The sequence below is a fragment of the Pelophylax lessonae genome (assembly GCF_965119305.1).
Source record: "Pelophylax lessonae genome assembly, chromosome: 5".
In the NCBI taxonomy this organism is placed as follows: domain Eukaryota; kingdom Metazoa; phylum Chordata; class Amphibia; order Anura; family Ranidae; genus Pelophylax; species Pelophylax lessonae.
Genome location: NC_138772.1, coordinates 270,411,037 through 270,433,691, shown reverse-complemented (window position 1 = coordinate 270,433,691; position 22,655 = coordinate 270,411,037). Strand labels below are relative to the sequence as shown.

General features: G+C 46.3%; 1 protein-coding gene across 2 annotated transcripts in view; it reads left to right on the top strand.

Annotated features, from left to right (window-relative positions):
* TMEM245 (transmembrane protein 245) overlaps positions 1-22,655 on the top strand; it is a 420,809-nt gene that overhangs the window by 269,524 nt on the left and 128,630 nt on the right. For both annotated transcript variants that reach the window (XM_082259498.1, XM_082259497.1), the window contains 2 exons: positions 3,151-3,249; positions 10,498-10,629. In XM_082259498.1, coding sequence (XP_082115624.1) covers positions 3,151-3,249; positions 10,498-10,629 — 231 coding nt within the window. The remainder of the gene's footprint in view (positions 1-3,150; positions 3,250-10,497; positions 10,630-22,655) is intronic.

Genomic DNA, 22,655 nt, shown 5'->3' with positions numbered 1-22,655 from the left:
TATCACCGAGGACTACGTCTGTCAATGAGCTAAGAGAAAAGGATTTTACGGTAAGATTTTACAAAAATCCATTTTTTTGTAAAATCTTACCTGTAAAATTCCTTTCTCTTAGTCCTCCAACAGTCGCCGCCCCCGCCCCTCTTTTGGGGTTGTTGTCTTATTACCTACTGCTATGCTACCAAACTGAGTTGGGAGTGGTTACTGCAGGGGGGTATTGACCTAGTGGGACAGCCCCCATGGGTGTGTATATGCAAATGCCTTTGTTATTTTTTACTAAGTCTTATGCCTAGCTACTCCTGCGGAGCGGAAGTCAATACCCAATAGTGATGACTTAGAGGCGGTGGCGACTGTCCGAGGACTCAGAGAAAGGAATTTTACAGGTAAGATTTTACAAAAATTCTGTTTTTTTACTTACCGTAAAATCCTTTTCTCTTAAGCTCATTGACAGACGCAGTACCCGCCCCTCTATTTTGAGTTGGGTTGGTATGAGTCTCTGACACTGCTTTGTTACATAACTGACATCCTAAAGCAGGGAGAGAGAGGGTATACCCCCTGGGACTGCCCATAGGTGTGGCCAGAACTTTTTTTCTGCCTAGTGTCCTACTCCTGTAGGGGGCTGTATAACCCTATGGATATCAAGATATGGATTCTGCGTCTGTCAATGAGCTTAAGAGAAAAGGATTTTACGGTAAGTCAAAAATCCAGTTTTTGCAAAGTAAACACTCCAAGCTATTTGCTGAGAGGCATGGTGAGTATTTTGCAGCTCTCTCTTTTTTTTTTTTTTGAAAATGTAGAAAAAACAGGAAAATGCATTTTTTTCCTCTTTTTTCAATTTCAAAAACTTTGTGACAAAAAGTGAGATCTGCAAAACACTCAACATGCCTCTCTGCAAATAGCTTAGGGTGTCTACTTTCCGAAATTGGGTCATTTGGGGGGGGGGGGGGGGGGGTTGTGCTGTCTTGGCATTTCATGGCCTCTGAAACTGTGATAGGTAGTCAGGAGTGAAATCAACAATTTACGCCCTTGGAAAGCCTGAAAGTGGTGATTGAATTTAGGGGTCCTGTACTCGGCTAGACTGCAAAAAAGTCTCACACATGGGGTATCCCTGTGCTCAGGAGAAGCAGCAGAATGTATCTTGGGGTGTCATTTTACATATACCCATGGCATGTGTGAGCAATATATCATTAAGTGAAAACTTTGTGTAAAAAAACAAAAAATATATATGTTTCCCGGAACTTGTGGCAAAATATAAAATATTCCATGGACTCACCATGCCTCTCAGTAAATAGCTTGGGGTGTCTACTTTGCAAAATGGGGTCATTTGGGGGGGGATTTGTGCTATCTTGAAATTTTAGGGCCTCTGAAACTGTGACAGGTAGTGCGGAGGTGAAATGCAAAATTTACGCCATTAGAAAACCTGAAAGTGGTGATTGGTTTTTGGGATCCTGTACACAGCTAGGCTCCCAAAAGGTCTCACACATGTGGTATCCCTGTACTCAGGAGAAGCAGCAGAATGTATGTTGGGGTGTCATTCCACATATACCCATGGCATGTGTGAGCAATTTATCTTTTAGTGACAACTTTTGTGTTAAAAAAATTTAGTGACAACTTTGTGTTAAATTTTTTTTTTTTTTTTAAAAACTTGTGGCAAAATATAAAATATTCCATGGACTCACCATGCCTCTCAGCAAACAGCTTGGGGTGTTTACTTTCCAAAATGGGGTCATTTGAGGGGGCTTTGTGGTATCTTGACATTTCAGGGCCTCCTAAACCGTTATAGGTAGTGAGAAAATGCAATGAAAAATGTACGCCCTTTGAAATTCTGATGGTGGGGATTGGTTTTCGGGGTCCCGTACACAGCTAGGCTCCCAAAAAGTCTCACATATGTGGTATCCCTGTACTCAGGAGAATCAGCAGAATATATTTTGGGGTGTATTTACACATATACACATGGCATGTGTGAGCAATATATCATTTCAATGACAACTTTGTGTAAAAAAAATAATTTTTTTTTTTTTTAGTCATTTTTCAAACACCTGTGACAAAAAAATGAAATATTCAATGAGCTCTACATGCCTCTCAGGACATTCCTTAGCAGAATACTTTCCAAAAAGTGGTAATTTGGGGGGGGGGGGGGTTGTACTGTTCTGCCATTTTAGCACTTCATGAAATGAGATAGGCAGTCAGAAATGAAAGCTGCATAAATTCCAGTATTTACACCATAGTTTGTAGACGCTATAACTTTTGCGCAGACCAATAAAAATACGCTCATTGAGATTTTTTTTTGTCAAAGACATGTAGCTAAATACATTTTGGCCAAAATATGACATAAATTGAGTATATTGGATATTTTTTAAAAGACAAAGTTGAAAATGTCATTTTTTTCTCAAAATTTTCGCTCTTTTTATATTATCACAAAAAATAAAAAGCGCAGAGGTGATCAAATACCACCAAAAGAGAGCTCTGTTTGTGGGAAAAAAGGGACGTAAATTTCCTTTGGGTACAGCATTGCATGACTGTGCAATTGTTAGTTAAATTCACGCAGTGCCAAGTTGAAAAAAGGGCCCTGGTCTTTGAGCAGCCAAATCCTCCTGGGCTTAAGTGGTTAAAAATATTGATCTCGCAGTCTGACATGTACCACATTTAAACCTCTAATAATACATATATCTGTCTCAGGGTGGATTAAATATCCAACAATATAGCTGGAAATGTATATTTACCACTGCATATAGATATTCAAAAATATTAATTCTACATCAACCTTCTTTTTTTTTTTTTTTTGAGGTTTTTATCCGATTAGTCGATTAATCGAAACAATAATTGGCCAACTAATCGATTATGAAAATAATCGTTAGTTGCAGCCCTAGTATAGTGTGAAGCTGGACTCACTGATGGAATAGAGATAAAATATTGTACTGAGGATTAGTGCTACAGATACATGCAGCTTGATGTGCAGTCGCTTGTAAATGTATTACTTATATGCATGAAGATCAGAAGTAAAGGATATTTATAACAATTGAATTGCATCTTCTATTTTTTGATATGTATAAAGTATATGGCATAGGGTTTTTTCTGTGTTAGCAGAAGATTAGTACTTTGTTTTTTTACTTTATTTTTGCCATGTAAAATATTGTGTAAATTGATTTGCAGCTACACAAGGTACTAGGAGAAAAAGTTAACAACACTGCTATAATTGAGAAACAAGTTCTAGAACTTTGGGACAGACTGTATCATTCCTGGATCACAAAGGTATTTTTAGTGGTATCTGTATCAGTAAACTTACTCTGTGTTTACAAACTATTTGTAAAATTGTGGCCTAATTCCTAAGTCCCCGTTCACATTAGGTCGCTCCAACTTAGGGGGCGACCTATGAAGTCGCGTGCAGCGCGACTTTGGCGCGACTTGCACGGACTTCACATAATGGTAGTCAATGCAAGTCGCCTCCAGGTCGCCCCCAAGTAGTACAGGACCCTTTTTCTAAGTCGGAGCGACTTGTTTCGCTCCTATTAGAACGGCTCCTGTACTACACAGTGGGAGCGACGGTGCACGACTTGTCAGGCTGACCAAGTCATCTGACAAGTCGTACCAGTGTGAATGGACACTAATACTTCCTTTCAGGATATTGTTGGGCAATGAAAACTTGATTGACTCTTTGGCAAGGGTATTCTTATAACATGTTGCATGGTAATCCAAATTCACACTTCACATCGGTACTTCCTAATATTTGTGTAAATGTTTTACAAAGGGTACATTGGGTTTTCACATAACAAAAGTACTGTTGTTTTATGTATGATTTATTTGTTAAAGTGATAAAGGCAATTTCTGTTCATTGACAGACACAGTTGCTCCTTCTTTATCCATGAACAAGCAGGGTTTTATAGCCCCACCTACAGGAGTAGGACACTAGGCAAAAAAAAGTCTCGGCACCTCCTATGGGCAGCCCTCACTGGGCATAAAACCCCCTCTCTGCTATAGGTCTCCAGTCATTTTGCCTAGTGTCTTCAGGAGTATGGACATAACTTTTTGCTGGGACTTGTAGTCCCACAACTTTTTTTTCTTTTTTCTTTTTTTATTTTTCTCTGGAATTTTACTTTTGCGTAGACCTTATATCAACAGTCAGGCTGGATAATCTAGGTCCAGTGGTCACCCCAATTTGACCAGCGAGCGCGCACAGACCCCAAGCTCCATGCTCGGTCTGCCGTAACGATGCCCTGCGAGTTAATCACCTCGTGGGTTACCCCCGGCTGACAGCCCCCCCCTTCACTTCAGTGGAGAGGAGGATCTGTCACAGGAGCCTCACCTGCACTCTCCAAATAGATCGGTAAGTAGTTCTCCCCCCCCTCTTTCCTGGATGTGGTGCGGGGCACGGGTGCTCTCTGGGGTGGTCGTTCCCTGCGGGGGCTCCTCCCCCCCCTCCTCCTGATAGCAGCATTCCAGGTGGCTCAGCAATGTGACCTAATATTTTAACAAAATTGTCTACAAGGACTGGAGTCGGCCAAAATGTCCATTTGTACTTCCCCAATGCTTTGCAATGTTACCCCTTTGATGAGGCCCTGCTGAAGAAGAAGTGAGAGGCAGCTGTCCTGCCCAGGCACATTGATCCCCCTTCCGGCACAGTGAAAGGGGTGCGTAAACACTTCTCTTATGGAATAGCCGGTAAGAGAGAGATCTTTCCCATCTTTCTGCTGCTACACAGAGTGATAATGCTAATGTGCACTAGGGGATTAGGGCATGTTCAGGCACATCTAGCACACCCTGTGCGCACACCTATGCTTAGGGGTAAGCATGCAGATTTGTCCTCAGCCCAACTTGGAGGGGTTCCTGGGTCCTTTACTCCAAAGTGTTCACGGGGGTTCGCCCGCTTTAGTGGGGGTCCACAATGGAATCCTTTTTCTCAGTGATGGCCTCCCTCCTCCAAAGGGAGTTTCTGGCCTTCAAAGATGCCTACCTACACGTTCCCATATGCGAGGGGCATCAGTGCTTCCTAAGCTTTGCTATCAGGGACGCGCATTCTCAGATTGTGGCTCTGCCCTTTGATCTGACTTCTGCTCCTCGGGTGTTTACCAAGGTCTTGGCTCTTGTTCTCCCCCCCCCTTTCCTGGATGTGGTGCGGGGCGCGGGTGCTCTCTGGGGTGGTCGGTCCCTGCGGGGTCTCCTCTCCCCCCCTCCTCCCTTTCTGATAGCAGCGTTCCAGGTGGCTCAGCAGTGTGACGCTGCCAGCCACAGTGTAGGTCATGGGCTCCTGCATGTTTGGTAGAGAGACTTTAGCTGAGCCCTCTGTCTGCCACCGACTACCCCCCGGGAGAGTTGGATTACTGTCCTTGCTGGGGAGGGACACTGCTGCTGTTTTGTGGTCTTACCTGGGCTTATGATGCGCGGGTCACAGCTGCCATGTCAATCGCATCGGCAACAGCCATTTTCCTGTAGCCCGGTGGCCATTTTTCTGTCGGTCAGGGAGGCACGATGGACGACAGCCTCTAGTGTCAGGCGCCGCAGCCATTTTGTTGAAGACTAGATCCTGTTCAGGCAGTAGGGGCTGGCTGGGGAAGGTCTTGTTTCCTAGCCCACCCTGAGGACCTCCCTCATGCTCTCCTGACCTGTGGGGGCAGTGCTAGATTATAGCTCTGTGCGGGACAGGCGGCAGTGGCGCATGGGTGACTTCGGAGGCTCCTGGTGGTGGTGAGTCTTTGCTGATGATTTTAGTCTGGGCTATTGCCCTGGTCGGGTTCCCGTTTTTTGCAGCTGTGCCCTACTGATGGTGCGAGTCTCTGGCGCACGCTGCCCCTCCGGGCCCCCCTGGAGATGGCGGGTCCTTCAGTTCCCTTAGACACGCTGTCGGCTGTCCTGGAGCCATTCGTCTCCTGTGTGGAGGTGGTGGTCGGCCGAAAGGGGAACAAGAAGTGCCGCCCTCCTGGGGCGGTTCTGAGACACTTGATCGTTCTGTGCGTGAGGCGCTAAAACTTGAGGACCCTGCGGGTGGTGGCTGTCTTTTTTGTCACTCACAAGCCATCTCGAGCTGCTAGGGTTTTTCCTTACCCCTAATATTTTAACAAAATTGTCTACAAGGACTGGAGTCGGCCAAAAAGTCCATTTGTACTTCCCCAATGCTTTGCAATGTTACCCCTTTGATGAGGCCCTGCTGAAGAAGAAGTGAGAGGCAGCTGTCCTGCCCAGGCACATTGATCCCCCTGCCGGCACAGTGAAAGGGGTGCGTAAACACTCTTATGGAATAGCCGGTAAGAGAGAGATCTTTCCCATCTTTCTGCTGCTACACAGAGTGATAATGCTAATGTGCAGTGGTCCTCAACCCTGGCCTACAGGACCCACTAACAGGCCAGTTTTGCAAGATAACTGAAATACATCCCAGGTGATATCATTTGCTGCTCAGTGATTGCAGTACTCTAGTCTGCATCTCCACAAGGTAATACATAAAATCTGGCCTGTTAGTGGGCCCTGAGGACCGGAGTTGAGGACCACTGCACTAGGGGATTAGGGCATGCTCAGGCACATCTAGCACACCCTGTGCGCACACCTATGCTTAGGGGTAAGCATGCAGATTTGTCCTCAGCATAAAGCATAGTTGGGGGCCCAATTCACAGTTTTCCTTGTCTTTCCTGGATCTCCCTCATTCACAATTGGGTCTGCAAAATTATTCTCTCAGGTTACAAGGTAGTTTCATTCCTTTCCTCTGAACAGATTTTTTCTCTCCAATCTGCGCCTTTCGCCAGTGCGCCTTTGGGCCCTGTATGGGGCTGTGCAGGACTTGCTCCTCCATGGAGTGCCCAACTTGGAGGGTTTCCTGGGTCCTTTACTCCAAAGTGTTCATGGGGGTTCGCCCGCTTTAGTGGGGGTCCATGATGGAATCCTTTTTCTCAGTGATGGCCTCCCTCCTCCAAAGGGAGTTTCTGGCCTTCAAAGATGCCTACCTACACAATCCCATATGCGAGGGGCATCAGTGCTTCCTAAGCTTTGCTATCGGGGACGCGCATTCTCAGATTGTGGCTCTGCCCTTTGATCTGACTTCTGCTCCTCGGGTGTTTACCAAGGTCTTGGCTCTGGTACTGGTCTTGCTGAGACAACAATGGATTGCTGTGATCAGCTACCTGGACGATTTGCTCATGCATTGGGAGACCTGCTCATCCCTGCTAGACAGTGTGGGGATCACCATGTGTTCTCTACAGGATTTTGGGTGGATTCTGCTCCTCAGGAGGTTGATGTTGACCTTTTCCCAGCACCTGGACTATCTGGAATTGATCCTCGATTTGGAGAAAGCCACATTCTTGAAGCTCTGGTCACCGGTTCAGCAGGTTATGGCTTACAGAAGGACCTCCCTGCATTTTTCCATGCAGATCTGAGCCCTGATGGTGACTGCCTTTGAAGCGGTTCCATTTGCTCAGTTCCATACGAGAACACCTTTTCAAATGTAACAGGCCTTCCACCTCCCTGGACCCCTGGAGGGCCTCCCTTCTCTGGTGGATGATGTCTCTGGCTTTGCCGAATGGAAAGTCGTTTCTCCCCACCCGCAGGACAGTGGTCAATACAGATACTAGCCTGTTGGGCTGGGGTGGTGTCAGGAAAGAGCTCACCTGCTGGTGGCACTGTAGCTCCCAGATCCATAGGCTGCAGTTCCAGTGTCCACCAGTGTGTGTCTCCCAGCAATCAGAAGTTGACCTCTAATGCAATCAGTCATCACCTGATGCTGGTTGCAGGAATTTTATTTAAACCCTGTGCATGCTCCTCCTCACGGCCTTGGTGTTATGTCAGCAATAGGTGTGACCAGAAATGTGTGACTGACACAGAGAATATCAGGCATGATTAAAGTGTAAAGAATATAATTTATTTAAAAATAAGCGAATAACACAAATGTAAACGCACCTCCAGAAAACTACAACTGTGTAAATCCAACCAGATAACCATACAATAACGACACACACCGAACAACTGCTCAAACCAAATATATACAGAAAACAGGATAAATGAATAGTAATTGTAATAGAGCCGGGGTCATACATGGGAGATCAAGCAGAGGGAGCTGGGAACAAGACAGAACAGGGAGAGGGTTACAGGAAATGGGAGTAAACGAGCAGGAAGGAAGGAATCAGGCTGCAGGGTCAGGATCAGAGTCCAGGATCAAGATGCAGGGACACAGGAATGCAGGTCAGGAGCACATGGAGACAACACCAAGGCAGTGAGGAGGAGCATGCACAGGGTTTAAATACACTTCCTGCAACCAGCATCAGATGATGACTGATTGCATTAGAGGTTAGCTTCTGACTGCTGGGAGACACACGCTGGTGGACACTGGAACTGCAGCCTATGGATCTGGGAGCTACAGTGCCACCAGCAGGTGAGCTCTTTCCTGACAGGTGGAGTCTTGGGATTGGGCTCAGCTCAGAGAGGCAGGACTCTGGAGGAAGCTCGACTGCCTATTTTAATGTCCTAGAGCTTTGAGCGATCAGGTTGTCGCTGACACATTGAATAGATCGCGTAACGGGTCTACTAACCAGGATCCAGTCAGACAACGTCACTCTGGTGGTGTATGTTGATCATCAGGGAGGCATGACAAGTTCAGCAGCTGTGCTGGAGACGACTCGCAAGCAGGCTTGAACCTGAGCTGCTGCTCTGTGTGTCCATTCACACACACCGCTTCGGCATAGCCCCGTCCCTTCTCATTGGCTTAGCCAATGAGGAGGGGAGAGTACCTAGATCGTGATAAGGCTCTGCAGGGCCAGGGCAAGGGGTGGCCCAGGCACATTCATCCCCCTGCCAGCACAGTAAAAAGGGTGCGTAAGCACTTCTCTTATGGCAGAACCGGTAAGAGGGAGATCTTTCCCATCTTCCTGCTGCTACACAGAGTGATAATGCTAATGTTCACTAGGTGATTAGGGCGTGCTCAGACACATCTAGCGCACCCTGTGCGCACGTCTATGCTTGGGGGTAAGCATGCAGATTTGTTCTCAGTGTTTTTGTGTGGGGATTTTTGCTGACACATAATGCTCATACATCTTGGGGGGCACTGCACAGATTGCCATGTTTGCCCGAGGCTCTAAATCAGTGTTCCCCAACCCCGGGCCGCGGACTGGTACCGGTCCGTGGATGAAACGGTACCGGGCCGCCCGAGGAACTTTACATTATTTTACTGTGACGGCCGGGGAGCAGAGCAGTGCGCCCCGAGCCGCCCATCGAGTGACAATAGCGAATGAAAATTTGCTATTGTCACATGGATCCTCCGCCTGGCTAATCAGAGAGCGGGTCCTCCTGCTTCCTGATTGGCCGAAAGGCAAACCCCATGCCATTGGCCGAGGAGGAGGCGGGAGGACTCGAGGAGACGCGGGGACTGAAGAGAAGCTGCCGTGAGGTAAGTGCACGGGTCTCGCGGGGGGAACGCTGGCATCTGCATTGAAAGGGGGAACGCTGGCATCTCTCATCGCATTGATTGGGGGCATTGCTGTGGCACTCTGCATTGATTGGGGGCATTGCTGTGGCACTCTGCATTGATTGGGGGCATTGCTGTGGCACTCTGCATTGATTGGGGGCATTGCTGTGGCACTCTGCATTGATTTGGGGCATTGCTGTGGCACTCTGCATTGATTGGGGGCAATGCTGTGGCACTCTGCATTGATTGGGGGCATGCTGTGGCTCTCTGCATTGATTGGGGGCACGCTGTGGTCACTGTGCATTGATTGGGGGCACGCTGTGGTCACTGTGCATTGACGTCCGTCCCCCCCCTCAGCGGGCCACAGAAAAATTATCAAACATTGACCGGTCCGCGGCGATAAAAAGGTTGGGGGTCACTGCTCTAAATGACCTTTCCCGGCCCTGGGGCTCAGGTAAACATTAGAAGCGGCTGCTGCACAGAAAATTTTTGTTTTTTACCTTCATGCAGAGAATGCATGAAGTAAACATTGAGCCTTTAGAACCACTTTAAAGCTACAGCTGTTATAATGAATTTAAAAGAGGAAGCAAAACCACCTAACCCTAACACATCAGATGTATCTTGACTTTTAAAGCCAGCGTTGTACCTTTCAACTGATAGGCAGTTCGGTATTAGGTACCCTCATATGTAGCCTACAAAAAAGCTAAAATACTCTACCAACTTACAGTTATGGCACACTACATAATTTTGAGACAGATTTATGTTATTTTGTGCCACACCCTTGTTCATTTCTCTGTTTAATGTACTTGCTAAAAGGTGATAGATTTGAAATGCCAACTTCTTTCCTGTGCATGGGGTTCGGTTAAATGATCAGTCCACCTAAAAATGTTCTTCAGATTTGTGGGAGATGATGTGACAACCATTTGTTTATTATTCTTTTGGGACTTGCATCGATATAAAATGATGTGGGAAGCTTGTGTGATTTATTTTTCCTAACTACTTTAACTGTCACATTTCACCATCTTGATTGGCAACAACTACTATAAGCCATAGTACACATCTTTGCATTGTTTTCTAATGCTTTTTATTGAGATTGAAGGTTATATATGTTCTCTTGGTAGAATGTGACATGCTCCAGCAGAAACAAGGGTCAGAAGATCCCAATACAACGCCAGAACAGTTGGCTTGGGGAGATCTTGGATTGGCAAGATATTGCTTCATTTGTTCATGAAAATATTGAAACTTTTCTTTCGGTGAGACCTTTATTTTTATTTCTCAAGTGTTCTGTCTGTGATGTATACTTAGAAACTTTAAATGCATGGTTAATATATATATTTCACTCTTTATTACCCATGTCCCCACTCACATGCTTTCCCTATGTTTCCCTCTGCTCTTTTCTCCTGCTGGAAAACGGAATCCACTTGGACCTGTGATCTGTAGCTTAGGGCTAGGCACTGCTTCCTAGCAGATGGGGGTTTTCAGATACTTCCCCATACCTGGAATTTACAGCTATTTTTAAGGCTCTGTGCATTAAGGAGTGGGGCAAAGTTGATTATCAGTGTGTGTGTATGGCAGTGTCTATCAAGAGCACTTGTCACTCTTGCCCTGAAGAAAGGTAGGCTGCAAACAGAGAAAAAAAATAGTTTCAGAAGGTGGAGGGCTCTGAAAGCATGCACAAAGTGGGCTGATTGCCAAACGGCATTCCTTTTTTATTATCTAACAAACATGTCATACTTCTCTGCTCTGTGTAATGGTTTCTCTATCGCTCATTGACAGACGTAGTCTTCTTGATTCTGGGTTATGTTGTCTCCGCAGGAGTAGGACTAGGCAGAAAGACAAAACGTTCTGGCTCCACCTTAGGGGCACTCCCTGAGGGCATATCCTCCCTCTCTCTGCTACAGGGAATCAGTTTTTTTCTGTCTAGTCAGGAGTAAGGACCTAAGTTCCTTGCTGGGATCTTTTTGGTCCTGGCAAGATTTTTTCTTTAAAAAAAAAAAAAAGAAAAAGATTTTTTTTTTTTTAGGCAGTTTTTTCTCCAGTGTTTTTTTCCTGTGAGATCTTCAAGCAAATACGCCGGACTGGGCGACACTAGTGGTCACCCCAGCCGGCCTACGAGCGCGCGCAGACCATTGCATTGCGCTTGGTCGGCCGCGACACATTCAAGTAAGTATGCGGGGCCGGGCGACGGGCTGGGTGTTGAGATCCAGTGGTCACCCCGGTTTCTGCCTACGAGCGCGTGCAGACCAGAGCTCCGCGCTGGGTCGGCCGCGACGGAGTCCCAGTGGAGGGACTGACCTGGCGAGTTAAAAGTCTCGCTTGGACGCCAGGAACCAGAGAGTCGAGGCGTCCGGAGTGGTCCACAACCCCCCACCCCGGTGGAGAGGGTATTGTGAAGAGAGGGTGCCTGTCGGTTCGGTATGGTGAGTAAACGTTCCCTTTTTTCTTTCCTCGTTATGAGGCAGTATGAATTATGGGCCCCTCCATACATGGTCAGTATATATCTGACACTAAAAATCCCCCTTGTAAATACAGTATGTGTTTGGTGGGAAGTGGACTTGGTTTGAGAGCTAACACTCTACCCAGCAGACTGTAGCATTACAGCAGACATAGGAGGTATAATCCTACCTTATTTGTAGTGTATCTCCTGTAGATCAATAAATCGCCACTTAGCAGAGATGCAGGTGGATGTGCTGGGAAAACGATTTTGGCGGTCCGCCGCCATTTTGCCGTAGACCAAGTGCATGTATGTCCTCAGGTCACGCCGGCCGCCATGTTTTTGGAGTCTATTGTCTCTTGTATGGGGGCGGCCATGTTTCATGAGCCCAGCTACCTCGTGGAGAGCTGGGAACGCCGGAAGGCGTACACAGGGGGCGGAGCCACGTCCTTCTACCCGGGAAAAAGCAACAGCTCCTTTCAGTCTGTAAAAGACAGACGCTGACTGCAGTTGGTTGGAAACTTCACTGCATCGGTTGGTGAGCCTTGGGGGTCCCTCTCTCTCTCTGTGGGGATCGAGAAGCAGGTACTCTGAGGGGCGCTATTGCGCTAGGGGGAGACACATAAAAAAAAAAAAAAAAAAAAAAGTTTTTTTGTTTTTTTCTGGCAAAGGTGTCCTGAATTAACATGGACCCTGCCACTCATGTATCTCCTCCGGATCCCCTCGAGAGGTCTGCAGGATCCTCCAGCACCCCACTGACGATTGAATCATTGTCAGCTATTATGGAAACTTTTGTGTCCCGGGTGGAAGTGGCTTGTCAGGGAAAGGGCGCAAGAAAGCGACCCCCGCCTAACCCCTTATTATCTGAAACCTCTGATTCAGACTCTGAGCCTATTTCTGCAGTTGCAGGTACTTCATCTGGGATTGGTGTCTCGTGTACTGTCTCTTCAGACAGTGAGGAGGATGTTTCGGCATCAGCCATAGCCAGAGAGGAAGCGTTGGTAAACGCACTCATTGTATCTGTTCAAGAAACCTTAAGATTACAGGGTATTCCGTCGGAAATAGCTGAAACTGAAATCCCTTTGGGACTAAAAAACACATCAAAGTGGCGAAGGTTTTTCCATTGCCCAAATGTTTTGGCAATCCAATCGAAGAAGAATGGCGTCTGCCAAAACGCACTTCTGCTATTTCTAAACGCATTAACAGGCGTTATCCGTTTGAGGAAACCCTCATTAAGAAATGGACAGAACCACCTGTGGTGGATTCACCAATTGCTAGATTGAATAAAGCCACGGTTATTCCTCTAGAAGACGCTCCGTCTTTTAAAGATCCAGTGGATCGCAAGATAGAAGCTATGTCTCGCACCATGTTTACCTTGATTGGATCAGCTTTCAGACCAATAATTGCTATTGGTCTGGTTTCGCAGGCTGTAACTGAATGGACCAAGTGGTTACGCCGGGACTTAGAAGAGGTCCCTCAGGCGGTATCAGATTTGTTGGAACAAATGATACAGGGGTTACAGTTTGTGTGTGATGCGGCGTTAGACGCCACTCCATTATTGGCGCGAGCATCAGTCTCAGCGGTGGTTCTCAGGCGTACACTGTGGCTAAAAGGTTGGTTAGCCGACCAAGGTTCCAAAAAAGCATTGGCTAATATCCCCTTTTTAGGAGAGCGTCTTTTTGGAGCCAACTTAGATGAGATCATTAAGGATCTCACGGGTGGAAAGAGCACCTTTTTACCGCAAAATGTTAAAGGTAAAGGAACTCGTCAAAAACGAGGGCCTTCTTTTGCTGCTCACAAAAGGTTTTTTCGTCCCGCGGGTGAAAAAATTAAGTCCTCCATAGCTCCTTCAGGAGGCTTCAGGGGACGTTGGTCGGGCAAGCAAAAGCCCGCCCCCTCCAGACCTGAAGATAAATCGTCCAAAGCCTGAGGGTGCACCCCCACCCATAACTGGGGTGGGGGGACGTCTTCGCCGGTTCCCGGATCCATGGCTTTCCAGAATCCCGGACAAGTGGGTTTGCGAAGTCATAAGGTCAGGGTACAAGATCGAGTTTCGATCTCTCCCACCGGCGAGATTCTTCCCTTCCAATATTCGACTATCCCCGGATCGTTTAGAAGATCTGCGGAGAGCAGTCACGGATTTACTACTACAAGGAGTGGTAGTCCACGTTCCTTGGACAGAACGTTTTCAGGGGTTTTATTCAAACCTATTTACAATACCCAGGAAAGAGGGCAAAGTGCGTCCAATTCTGGACTTAAGGGCACTCAATTCTTTTGTCAACATGAGAAAATTCAGAATGGAGTCCATTCGCACAGTAGCAGCCTTCCTGCATCCAGGGGATGTCCTAGCGTCCATAGACATCAAGGACGCATATCTTCACATTCCCATTTTCGCAGGACATCAGCGGTTTCTACGCTTTTCGGTAGAAGAGAACCACTATCAGTTTGTGGCGTTACCTTTCGGTCTAGCCACGGCTCCTCGGGTCTTCACGAAGGTGTTGGCCCCAATGTTGGCACTACTGCGCCAAAGAGGCATATCGATTCTTGGTTACCTAGACGATCTTCTGCTTCATGCAGAGTCTCCTCAGACCTTGCTACAAAACATAGAAATTACTATAATTTCTTTACAGGAATTCGGGTGGCTGGTGAACCAGCAAAAGTCATTTCTGGTTCCCACCCAGAGGCTCGAATATCTGGGTCTAATTCTAGACACAGTCAGGACAAGAGTTTTTCTTCCGGTAGGGAAACTCCGGAAGATTCAGTTAGCAGTCCAGTTGTTACTATCCAACAGCTGGTCTTCTCTTCGAACTTGCATGAGGGTTCTGGGGTTGATGGTGGCTTCCTTCGAAGCAGTCCCATTTGCCCAGTCCCATACCCGAATTCTTCAGCAAGAGATTCTTCTAAGATGGAATCGGAATCCGGATTCCCTGGACAATCAGATCCGATTGAGCAAACAGACCAGAGAGTCTCTGGTCTGGTGGCTTCGGTCTCCGATGCTCAGCCAGGGAAAGTCATTTCTGCCAATATATTGGACGATAGTGACCACGGATGCCAGTCTATCCGGATGGGGAGGAATTCTCGGTCAGTTATCTGTCCAGGGACTTTGGTCCCTGGAAGAATCCAGGTGGCCGATAAATGTATTGGAACTGAGAGCGATCAGACTTTCTCTGATTCACTGGACCGAGCAGCTCCAGGGCAGCCCGGTTCGGATCCAGTCGGACAATGCCACGGCCGTGGCTTATGTCAATCACCAGGGGGGCACCAAGAGTGTCCGAGCGGCCAAAGAAGTGGCTTGCATTCTTCGCTGGGCGGAACGATTTGTTCCAGCTATCTCTGCGGTGTTCATTCCGGGGGTGGAGAATTGGCAGGCAGATTATCTCAGCCGTCAGACTCTGGATCAGGGGGAATGGTCCCTCCATCCAGAAGTTTTCCACCAGTTGTGCCTACGGTGGGGCACCCCGGATGTGGATCTGTTGGCATCACGATTCAACAGGAAAGTACAGAGATTCATGGCTCGCTCCCGCGATCCTCTAGCAGAGACCGCAGACGCACTGATCGCCCCGTGGGGGCAATACCAGCTAATGTATGCCTTCCCTCCTCTCGGGTTACTGCCAAGACTTCTTCGCAGGATAGAGGAGGAAGGAATTCCAGTAATTCTGGTAGCTCCGGACTGGCCTCGTCGAGCTTGGTACGCCGACGTGGTCAGACTGGTGGCGGACGTCCCGTGGAGACTTCCTCTCAGGGAGGACCTACTGTCTCAGGGACCGATCTTCCATCCTGCTTTACGATCGCTGGCTTTAACGGCCTGGCTATTGAGACCCAGGTGCTGAAGGACAAAGGTTTGTCAGCTTCAGTTATTCCTACTCTAGTTGAAGCAAGGAAAGCGACTTCCAGAAAAATTTATCATCGCACATGGAAGTCCTACATTGCATGGTGTGAACCTCTGGGGTTCCGTCCACGGTCTTATTCGGTTAGTCGAATATTAGCTTTTCTGCAACAAGGGGTTGAGCAGAAACTGGCCTTGAGTACTATCAAGGGTCAGGTCTCAGCATTAGCTATCTTCTTTCAGAAGCCTTTGGCTACTCATTCCTTGGTGCGGAATTTCATCCAGGGGGTGCGACATCTGGCTCCGCCAGTGCGCGCGCCATTACCACCCTGGGATCTTAATTTAGTATTGTCGGTTCTTCAGAAACCTCCCTTTGAAGATATTAGGGAGATTCCTCTACCTACGTTGTCCCAGAAGGTGGCCTTCTTGGTGGCTATTACTTCTGCACGCAGGGTGTCAGAACTGGCCGCATTATCTTGTCGTTCCCCATATCTGGTGGTTCATAGAGATACGGTGGTTCTTCGTCCGAATCCATCCTTCCTACCAAAAGTGGTTTCAGAATTTCATCTGAATGAAGAAATTGTATTACCTTCCCTGTGTCCTAAGCCCAGTCATCCTCGGGAGTTTGCTTTACACTCCTTGGATGTGGTCCGGGCGATCAGGGTATACTTAAAAACGACAGACTCGTTTCGCAAGACGGATTCACTTTTTGTGATCCCGGATGGACCCAAAAAGGGGTTGCCTGCATCTGCCGCGACCATTTCCAGATGGATCAGACAGACGGTGGTACAGGCTTATTCTATTAAGGGTCGGGAGCCCCCGTTCCCTGTTAAGGCGCACTCCACTCGGGCGCTTAGTGCGTCATGGGCCTTTCGCCATCAGGCGTCAGTGGTCCAGGTGTGCAAGGCGGCTACCTGGTCGTCGGTGCATACCTTTACAAAACATTATAAAGTTGATGTAATGGCATCATCTGATGCCGTGTTTGGCCGCAAGGTTTTGCAGGCCGCCATTTGAGGAGACCAGTGGTCTGCCTCGAGGGTTTTTTTCCGTTGGAAATTTTTCTTTTGAGTCTCATTCTTTGTTTATAATGAGCCTTTAAAACTTCTAGTTTGGCACCGGTTGGGCCTTCTAGATTGGATTTTGATTTTTGTCAATCCCACCCCTCATTTGTGGCACTGCTTCTGGATGTCCCAGCTCTTGAGAATCAAGAAGACTACGTCTGTCAATGAGCGATAGAGAAAATCGGATTTTTGTAAGATCTTACCGTAAAATCCTTTTCTCTTAAGCTCATTGACAGATGTAGTACCCGCCCCTCTATCATTGAGTTGGGTTGGGTTAAATTCTCTGTTACTGCTTTAGAACAGAACTGATTCCCTGTAGCAGAGAGAGGGAGGATATACCCTCAGGGACTGCCCCTAAGGTGGAGCCAGAACGTTTTGTCTTTCTGCCTAGTCCTACTCCTGCGGAGACAACATAACCCAGCTCTTGAGAATCAAGAAGACTACGTCTGTCAATGAGCTTAAGAGAAAAGGATTTTACGGTAAGATCTTACAAAAATCCGATTTTTACACAGAGCAGCCCGGATTTTCCTCTTCTTCGGTCCTACTTTGGCGCTCCTGACTCCTCCCTTCTGCCGGGTGCCCCCACAGCAAGCATCTTGCTGTGGGGGGACCTAAGCAGGCGCGCTCCCGACCCGTGGCTCTTTGTCCATTCACACACGGAGCTGCAGATCGGCCCCACCCCCTCTGTCTCCTGATTGGCTCACTGGCTGTAATTGATGGCATCGGGAGCCAGTGCCTCCCGCTGCTGCCAAAAGCCAATCAGGAATGTGAGTCCCCAGAGAGGCAAGGCTTTAATGGACTTTGCTGAATAGATAGGGATTAGGTAAGTATTAGGGAGGCTGCTGCACACACAAGGTGTTTTTTTCTTCTCTGCGTACAATGCATGTAGGTAAAAAACCTTGTGCCTTTACAACCACTTTAATTTAAAAATAAAAAGGCATAACACAACCAATGTCATTAATTTAACAATAAAAAGGCTGATTCTGAAACTGGGTCATGTGATCACTGCAACAATATTGGTCACATGACCCCTGCCCTAGAATCTTATGTGATGTTCATCTAAAGTCAATGACTTAAGAATTGTGACCTTGCTGTTTGTCAGTGGCCATATGACTTAATGTCTTGACCTGATCTCCCATGTTGTTTCTTCAAAGCTGAATTGCAGGCAAACCAACAAATACACAGTCCCTTTTGGACTGAAATGTGCTGCGGCTAGCCTGGAATGTGACCTGAGGCACTGGGCTCTGCTTTATGATGTTTTCCAGACCTATTGTCTACTGTGTTAACCGCAGAGCGTTCTCCAGGCCTCTGGACGTGGCGAGACTAGCCTGGAATTAGACCTGCACTTTCTAGACCTTTGTGTACTGCATTAACATTTTCAAGGTCAAGAACCATGGCACAGCCTCCAGCTTTGACCCTGTCTCTTTTGGGAAGGGTAATTGGGTTGAAGCAATGGGAACTACCCCAAAGTTGATCCTTTTGGGGGACATTTTAAAATTCCTGCTACCGCCTGTTTTGCTTGATAGTAAGGTTACTTTGTAGTTTTAAGCAAGGAAGCCCAGACCTCTGCAGTGTATAAATGTGCTTTTAATATACAAAAATGCTGTACATAAAAACATTTTACAATATTAGGAATACAATTAAAGATTGACAGATATCACATCCAAGATGCCTAGCTAAAAAGCAGAAACTATGGTCTGTAAACCGTAGAAATACGCTTAAGTTACTCAACTTAGTTTACTGTGTGTTCATGATCTCCATAGAAAGCGAGGACTTACGCTTAATCTATTAGCAGTTGCTGGAGATCAGGTGGAAGCATCTTCAGTTATAGCTTCTTCTGTCTGCTACAGACCTTCCTTAGTGTTTAGGTATTATGGAGTCCCTCTTTGCCCCCGTTCACACTAAGGCGACCTGTGAGGCGACCTGGTCGCCTCACAGGTCGCCGCAGGTCGCCTCCCATAGGGAAGCTGCGGACCCGTTCTAATAGGAGCGACACAAGTCGCTCCGACTTAGAAAAAGGGTCCGGAGCTTCTTTGGGGCGACCAGGAGGCGACCGCCATATTTATGTTATGAAGTCCGTGGCGGCCGCTCCGAGGTCGCCCCGGGAAGTAGCGTCGCGGTAGTGTGAACCGGCGCTTACAGTCTCTGTTGTTGGCTTTTATTTAGGAAGTTTCATGTTGTCAAGCTATTGTTTACTATGGTTACAAAACAATAAACAATGGGAACTTACAGTTGGATCAGTCTGAGGACAGCCTGTGTAATTGTTGCAAAGTATCCTCAAACAAACTGTAATCTAATTTCTGTTTGTTTCTATTTAATCAGATTATTTTTAAAACCAGTCTGATAAAAAAAATGTATTCATGTAACACACACATATATATATATATATATATATATATATATATATATATATATATAGTTATGTTAAATGCCTCACATTCCACCCTTGATTTTTTTTTTGTCACACCCCACACAGAAAATCTCTTCCTTACTAAAAGCTCATAATTTGCCTTGAATTCAACCCCCTCAAATATTTCTGCAACTGAGGAGGTGTTTCAGTCTTTTGCAAAGGTTCTTTAGAAAGTCCAGCCTTACAACACATTAAAGGCCTTGCTCTCCACATCTCTTGCGGTCTTCCAATATTCTGTTTATCATGAAGCCACTTTTCTCTGGTCTTCCTTTGGATCCAATCTGAGACAGCCCATGAAGTAAAAAACAAAGTGGATTATCTGGTCCTTCTAATAATACATAAACAGTAGAACCCAGCCCTTCAGTTCCCTGACCAACACTTTGCCACCTGCCTGTATCCACTTCTGACCCTCCCAAAGAACATTGATGGGGAGAAGAGGAAATATACTGATATTTCCCAGAAGATCGCTGCTGTTTGTTTTGGAAGGTGTTATGTTATAGAAGCCTCACTTTACACTCTAGCTGAGAAGTATCCACTAACCAGTCAGAATCCCAGCCACTGTCCTGAAGCTCATCTCTTAATACAAATATAGCTTCAAACCTTCCTGCCATATTCCCTCACATTCCAAGGTAGGCTTCAGCTGCAGATATGTCACTCTTGGTTTCTTTGTCATGGAAAGTAGGGGGTGACAGTGCCTGGATAGTTTGCACAACTGTCTCTGAAATTGTCCTCTGTGGCCCAGTGCACATCATTCCCAGAAATTTCACCCCTGTGGCGGGTCTTTGGACTTTGTCTCTGTTGATAGCCCGCCCTCTGTTCTCCATGTGCTGTATCAGCTGGTGCAGGGCTTAAGTTACATCTTATTTTGTTCCAGAGATCATGATGTGATCAATGTAGTGAAACACAGCAACTTGCACATTCAGGATACTTAAATCTTGGGCAATCAGTTCATGACAAGTCATTGAAGAATGAAAGTAGCCTTGCAGAAGGACAGTGAAAGTGTACTGGTGACCATCCCACACCAAAGCAGACTGGTCTAGACACTCTGGGTCTATCAAAATTGAAAAGAAAACATTATCCAGGTCTATCACTGCATGATATTCTCCTGCCTCTTTAGCCATTTTCTCAATAATTGAGATTATATCAGGTACAGCTGAGTTTAATGGAGGTGCCACTTTATTTAGACCTCTGTAATCCACAGTCATTCTATATGTCCCATCAGGTTTCTTTACTGGGAACACAGAAGACAAGAAAGGACTTACAGCAGGTCTGAGGATCCCTACTTTTAACAGTTCTTGAATAGTTTCCCCAATTTTTTTGTGGCCTCTAGGATGTCTGTACTGCTTGAGACAGACTGGCTTCCCTGGTGGAGGAATGTAGACAGGGGTCCATCTCGTATGACCTCTAGAGACAGCCTTCACCGCCCTAACCAGATACACTTTATCAGAATACCTGAATGTGAATGTACCCCGTTCAGTCTTAATAGACTGATCTTGAAGTACATCCATCCCAAGAATATTTTCGGGTAACTGATATCAAAATATTTGTCAAATCCTGGTCCTTTGCCAATAGCAAATTTCACCCGTGTCCTAACTGCTGGTGTGGTTTTCATTTAGGAAACGTATTTAATCCGGTTGAACAACCCACCTCAAAAAACCTGGAAATACCCTCTTCTATTCTCTAGGAGTAGGTTTTTTCCAGATCACTAGAATTAGGGTATTCTCAGACTATACAAGAAAGGGGGCACCCAAAATAGAGACTGCTGTGTCCTGTGTACCTGGGCACAGACCCGTCGAGGGACCCTATGGTAATCCAAAAGGGTCTCAAGTGGTAAGTAGGGAGCCACCGCAGCCTGAATGAACTAGAGAGAAAAGACTGGTAGGGGCAGTTCATTCAGGCTGCGGTGGCTCCCTACTTACCACTTGAGACCCTTTTGGATTACCATAGGGTCCCTCGACGGGTCTGTGCCCAGGTACACAGGACACAGCAGTCTCTATTTTGGGTGCCCCCTTTCTTGTATGCCTTACAGTCATGATCCATTAGGGATCTTCTTTTTATACCCAAGATATTGAGACACCGTCTTTTAGAGTTGATCATAAGTGACACATCGTTTGGTAGAAACTCATTTCAAAGAGGTTAATATGATGTGAAACTTGGTATGAATTTTATCTGACATATCATGCTAGACTGATAGGTATTTGCTTTGATATATTTTCTCTTTTCGCAATTCTATTGTATTTTTCTGTTGACCAATATACATTTGTCTGGTTACGGCAAAGGCGAGGCTCCAGGGCTGTTGAACTGTGGTTATTCCTTGAATCTACATTTCTTATATCTGTACTATAGGGTCGGTTTTCGAAATGGCCTTTATGATAGGGGACTCTCTGGATGCAGAAATTAGAGCCACTTTTGATAATAGTAAGGACACAGAAACCAATGGGGATCTAAAAAATCTGTTTCGGGACCACAAGAAATTGCTTGTGAGGTCCCTCAACAGAAAATGGGATGTACTATCATTGGAATCCTATATTTCACAAGGTATTATACCTAGAGGCTTGCGAGAGAGAGTCATTCCAGCAAGGCACCTACATACAGAGCGCTTTTTAGAGAAGTGGAAAACAGAGTGTATCTCACATGGAATAAAAGTTATGGCCTTAATAGTGGAGGAGGAAAAGGCACAATTAGAGGAGATACAGGAAGAGACTAAAATTATATTGGAAAAATTAGAACCACACAAAGAATTAGAAGAATTCCAGAAGTTAAACGATTACCTTAAGAAGGAAATAGAGAGAACACAAAAAAATCTAAAAAGTGTTAAACAATCTAAATTCCAAAGAGACCTGGATGATTGGGCCCGTGGGGAAATCTTTGATCTCTCTTCAAAAAATAGACGTAACAGGTCAAGGAGAAGAGGAGGTAGTTATAGAAGTTACTCTAGCTATGAATCTATGCCTTCGGGCAGTGATGACGATGACCGCTCGGTTACTTTTTTAAGGGAAGGCGCGGCGGAGGATGTTTCTCCGCCCCCAACCCCAAAGGGGATTTTGAAAAAGGGACCCAAAAAGAACAAAGGAGGCAAAGACAAAGAACGAGAAAAAACAGGAGGTCAGGGAAATGTCTGGGAACAAAGAACCAGACCACGCAACCGTCGGTAATAACCAATTCTTCGCAGCCTATAAACAGTGAAAAAGTTCCTCCCCAGCCAATCTGTGAAAAATCCGACGATCCCAAAGTCATCAACTTGTCAAACTTTGTCCTAAATGAGTCCCATATCTCTGTACTAATTAAAGGTCTTTCTTTTTCACCCACCTCCTGCATGGACCATTTCGAAGTGTATAAAGACTTATGTCTTTACCTCCGAAAAGTGTATTACAGGTTAGTCCATGCAGGCGATGAGATGCCTCCCAAGGAAGCACAAATGAATATCAAAGAAACAGAGGCTCTATCAGTGTTAGAGTCATTATTAGATGAAGCCGGTGAGCTTTCGGATGAGGATGAAGTCCCACTAGACGATGAAGGTTTGAGAAAGAGCAGTATTTATATACACT